Source organism: Rutilus rutilus (assembly GCF_951802725.1).
Source record: "Rutilus rutilus genome assembly, chromosome: 6".
Classification (NCBI taxonomy): domain Eukaryota; kingdom Metazoa; phylum Chordata; class Actinopteri; order Cypriniformes; family Leuciscidae; genus Rutilus; species Rutilus rutilus.
The window spans coordinates 24174603-24180025 of NC_140214.1; the positions used below are offsets into that span (position 1 = coordinate 24174603).

Below are 5423 nucleotides of genomic sequence, written 5' to 3' on the forward strand. Positions count from 1 at the left end.
TTTTAGAATTATAGTTTTTAAAATGAGAAATTTTGCCTTGGCAACTAGCTGAAATAAAATACATTTTTAAATATATATATTTTTTATTTCAGTTAATGCTTATTTTAAGTAACAAAAGTTTTCTATGGTTTTGGTTTAGTTCAAAATAAACACCCCAGACGCACAACAGTAAAAACAGTGTAGAAAACATCTCCTCCTACACACCTCAAATAGGTCTTCTGGTTTGCACATTTAATCAACACAAATGAAAAAAAGAAGACTGTATTCATTGAATTTATTTTTCAAAAGTACCATTCAATATAAAAGGAACATTTTATAAGGCAGTTGGTAATCTAGTTTTGCACTTAATCAAATGATTGACCGGCGTGATGCAAACTCAACATTCACTTCGAGCCGCAAATGAACAAGTGGAGACTTCCTCAAGTTGTTAATGTATGGCTTCAAGTATGGAACAAAATAAGTAGACCACAGTGGAAGCTAAATTCTCCATTGCAGCTTGAGCGCTTGCTGCTGTGTTTGGTGGGAATTGTGAGCGTACACACACGCTCAGAGGTTAGCTATATCATCAGCACCTGACATAAAGTCTTGAGTTCAAAGTTGAGAAATTATGCTAATCATGTTCTACGATTGGTAACACTTCAAAAATGATATGATCAAAATATACATAAGCTTGGACAATTTGAATAATACTCAGCGTTATAAAATGTTTTAATTCACCGTTTTTGTAAAGAGTACAAAAATGCACTAATATTAATCAACAATTATGACAATCAAAACCTTTTTGGCAACTTAAGAAAAGTTATTCCCTTTTTTCTGTTTCTTAAAACGTGATCCCGTGGTGATATGAAACCAAAGAGATGATGGAAACATGAATGAATTCCTGAAGGGATAGTGGAGGAAAATGAGCACTCTGATCACACACAAAAAAGAGCTGGAAATCTCCCTCTTGAAAGCACACAGGCATTCAAATAAGGCTAGATTCAACAACCAACTCTAGAACTAATACATTATGCAGTGAATGCAAGTAGGGAAAAAGCAAATACTGATGTTGGCATGTTCCATAGACCAGCTCTGATGAGGAAGAGTAAAGAGAACATCCTCTACAAACTAAAGCTCGATTAACTTCTTAAAGCGTCACCCAACTATAAAAATGCCGTTATCATTTATTCACCCTCATTTTGGTTAAAACCTGTATGAGTTTCTCTCTTCCGTGGAACACAAAAGAAAACATCTTTGGAATGTTGTTTGGACTCAAAAATTTTGTGTTCTACAGAAGACAGAAAGTACAGGTTTGGGAAATGATGACAGAATTTTTATTTCTGGGTCAATTGTTCCTTTAAGTCAGTGGTTCTCAATTCCAGTCCTCGGGACCCCCGCTCTGCACATTTTGAATGTCTCCCTTATTTAACACACCTGAACCAGATCATCAGCTCATTAGGAGAGACTCCGTGAACTAAACTGAGTGTGTCAGAAAAGAGAGACATACAAAATGTGGGGTCCCGAGGACTGGAATTGAGAACCACTGCTTTAAGTAAAACAAAAAACAACACACTGCCATCATGCATCACTGCAATAACATGACTGCGTAATGATTTAGTCATGTGATTACATGTACTGTTTGTTCTGCTCTGTTGAGACTTTACATCGGGACAGGTATGAGAATGTGAAGTGGACGAGTAAAGTAAAGTACGAAAAAAATGAGTATTCCTTTGATAATAGCTAAAATGTCTGTGCTTAAGATCTACTGAGGTCAACAATAACATTTTCTCATCACCCTTCTGTTAACACAGATCCAAGGTGCTTATCTTCACTGCAACAGATCCAAATGGGACTGTAACGTTTGATCGTTTTTTTTCTTTTTTTTAAAGGTGAGAGGTGAGTGACTGGACATCCTCCACAGTTTGGCAGAGTGGGCAGAAACCAGACCACGAGGGCTTGTGCCAGCCAGTCCCTCCGCCAACCCTGCCACGGCGCCGAGGTGCTGAACATTACACGGTCTTCCTGGCCGTGAGCACTCTGACGATAGAGCCCACTCCTCCTGCTGAGAGAGCCTATGCAGACAGACAGACACGAGTGAATATAGCCAGAATGATCATTTTTAGATGAACTATTCCTTTAAAAAATGGGTTTACCTTTTCATGCCACTGAAGTAGGATGGCACTACTGTTGTCAGAGGGTTTTTCAAAGCCCTTGTAGATGTACTTCATGAGCAGATCGACTCCAGTCTTATCCAGAGACTGAACAGCCTTTTCTATATCGCTAGCCTTGAAAGAGCTGAGCACTTTCAGCACGAGGCCTTCAGCCCGGTCCTGCACACACATACATACATAATGAACTACACTTGAAAATAAATGAATCATTTGAGATGATTATACACCTCCAATCTTATATGGCCATCCAAACAAGAGAATTTGAAGCAAATTTTACATAAATATATTTGACAATACTTCATCAACATCTATAAATATTATGAGCTATATTTATAATACATACAATATATGTACAATAAATATAATTCTTTGCTTTTATTATTATTTGTACTATTATTAATATAGATTTACTATTGTTATTCATTATTATCTTCGTTTTGTATTTATTGTTGTAAAGCACTGCACATTGGTCAACTTATGTTGTTTTTAATGGTGTTATATAAAAAAAATTTACATTGATATATTTTATCAATGTCATTCTACCCAATATTTGGGTTTTATCTTCAAAAGCATTGTATTTTGTGTTACTAGTAGTAACCTGTCTCTAGATGTATAGGCATTATGTTACACTGTAACGGCCAATTAATTTGTTAATTGCTACTATTTGTATGACAGTTAATTGCTAGCCAAATATTTATGTAAATTAGACTTCTGATGTAATGAGTAATTTTTTTTGTGTCTGGGACAAGCTTAAGCCTCGTCTTTGAAACCGGGCAAAATTATTTAAATTAAACAAAACAAGCATAAGGTAAAAAAAATAAAAAAATAAAAATCTTATAGAACTGTTGTGGGATCCCAGAGTCTTGGAAAATCTTAATAAATGAGGTCACCTAGGTTTAGAAATATGATATTTTTCTAGACCTGGAAAACTGAACATGTAAATTAATAAATGTGTATAACTCGTTGTGCATTAGTTATAAATTTTTATAGTTAAGCCAAGGTCTAAAATGTGAGTAAAAAATATTGTTTAATCCTTATTCAGTAAATCATCAACAACTGGAAAAGTAATGCGGACTTTGAATAGTGTTGGGGAGAGTTAAAAAAAGAAGAGAGAACCATTGGTAGAGAATGATAATGTTAAAAGTTTAACATGACCGATACTTTAAGATACTTCAGAGTGATTTGACTTTTACTCACCTTCACGTTCTGGTTCTTTGTATTGATGGGTGGATTCTTCAGTACTGCCTGCAAAGCCCCCATCAGGTTACCTGTATCAGGCACTAAGGAAAGCACAGCAGGATGCCTGGAATCACATCTACTCACTAATAACATTCACTCTTTAATTATAATTGTCACTATGCTACCATTATAAGCTGCGGGAAATTATATATTATAAAGTATAAAGATTTAAAAAGCCCCCTCAGGATTTCAATGTTGCAACCGGAAGTCGATGTCATCCGGAAGCGTTTCTACAACAACACCATTCTAAGTAATTGCCACATCTATATAAGGCACAGCTTTATGCGTTACACTCTTTAAACATTATAGGCGCTATTTGCCGGTTTTAAAAGACCTTAAAGACTTGAATCCGCAATGCAAACTTGTGATGACAATGTGAAATATGCCTGTCTTGAATGAAGTGACTGACTACCACACCCATGTCTGGACGAGAGTACAAAAATAATCAATTTTAGAAACTTAACGCCAACATATCAAGTGTTTTAGAAAAAGACAAGTCAAAACGCCCTACTACAAGTAAGCAGGAAATCAATGAAAAGTAGCCATAAAAGTAAATGGACTGAAAGGATATGATCTGATGAGAGAATCCACCTCAGCCTCATCCGGACCTATTTGATTTTCTCCGCCGTCCTCCTCGTCGACGAACTTGTTTTCGTCGTACTCATCTATATCAACCTTTCTGAATCGATCAGACACTGTGTTCTTCGACATGGCTGGTTCGATCAATCAATCGGAAGATGCCAGTTTATGCGGAATAGTCCCAGCACTTTCAGGAAGCAGCTCGGTGCTTGTTGACTTCCGCATAGAAAGCCCTCTAGTGTCTGTGGGCGGAATCAACACCTACACGTGTCATCTCATGTCACAGTCACCCAATCAACCATTTAGTTAGATTAGAACTTTTGCACCTTTAAAAAATAAAAATAAAACTTTATAATTAACTGCATAAGTGTGCACACCCCTGAACTAATACTATACATGTAATTTAAAGCAAATGAATTGACTCCCAGTTTAGTAATCTTTTACAATTTGGGTGGGACATTGTTTGAACCTCATTCTTTTTAGTTTCCATCAGTGAAATGAAGGTAGTTAACTCTTTTAATTCTTAATAATGTTGTCCAGCACTGCATTATTATAGTGATGATGATGTGTTACTGGTTGACCCCCGGTTTCACAGACTAGGCCTGCTTGTTCCAGAGTAATGCATTATTGAGCTGTTTTAACTGAAAGCAACATGCACTGACAAATCTTAAAATATGTCAGTGTCATTGTTTTGTCTCAAGGTGCACACACCAGTAATGTTTTTTTTTTTTTTTTTCTAAGGGAGGTTTATAAAAGCTATTTAAATGCCCTAATTGAATATAAGGCCTAATCCTGGTTTAATTTAAGCTCTGTCTGTGTGTGAAACCGGGCCATTCTGTTCTTTAGTCATTGGGATTTCTATTTTTTTCCAGACGTCCAGCAGAGGGCGATATAGGCTAAATTAATGCGTTTCCAAAGTTGAAAAGCGCTCATGCCATCATTTTTGGCTAACAAAAGTAATGCCAAAATGTTCTACCAATAGGCTTGTTTGAGATGAGCAAAATCTGCCAGAACCAATCACCGGTGATCAGCGCGAGATGAATGCCGGTTAGAAATGTGTCCGAGTGTGGTCCGCCTGGCTCTGATGTCATGCTGACGTATGTCAAAAAACTCGCGCGACCGCAAGGCGCACGTGTCGGATTCTGCAGTTGCTCTCCCATAGCTCAGCCTCTCCACCATAGCTCTCCACCGACTGCGCTGATCAAAAGCATGATGGGAAACGACTTGCAGCTTTATGCTCATTGGTTTAAACAACCGCGATGTATTGTTCTCTTTTAAAATGTTTGTGTATATATATATATATGTATGTATAATGTCTGTATTAAAGTAAAAATGATCGATAAACACGTATTTGGAATGGAATTAAATAACAAGTACTTTGGGTGTCTTGTTCATTATATTTATTTTCATATAAAAGCAACAGAACTTAAATTACATCCAGTTTATTAGCAACAC

At 36.6% G+C, this 5423-nt stretch overlaps 1 protein-coding gene across 1 annotated transcript; it reads right to left on the reverse strand.

Moving 5' to 3' along the window:
• Positions 1 to 257: 257 nt before the first annotated feature.
• On the reverse strand, positions 258 to 4206 carry arpc5a (actin related protein 2/3 complex, subunit 5A). The gene is made up of 4 exons (XM_084410988.1): positions 3960 to 4206; positions 3348 to 3419; positions 2133 to 2309; positions 258 to 2051 (listed from the first exon to the last, which is right to left on the reverse strand). The coding sequence occupies exons 1-4, from the start codon at positions 4098 to 4100 to the stop codon at positions 1989 to 1991; spliced, it is 453 nt and encodes a 150-aa protein (XP_084267114.1). The 5' UTR covers positions 4101 to 4206; the 3' UTR covers positions 258 to 1988.
• Positions 4207 to 5423: the final 1217 nt, after the last annotated feature.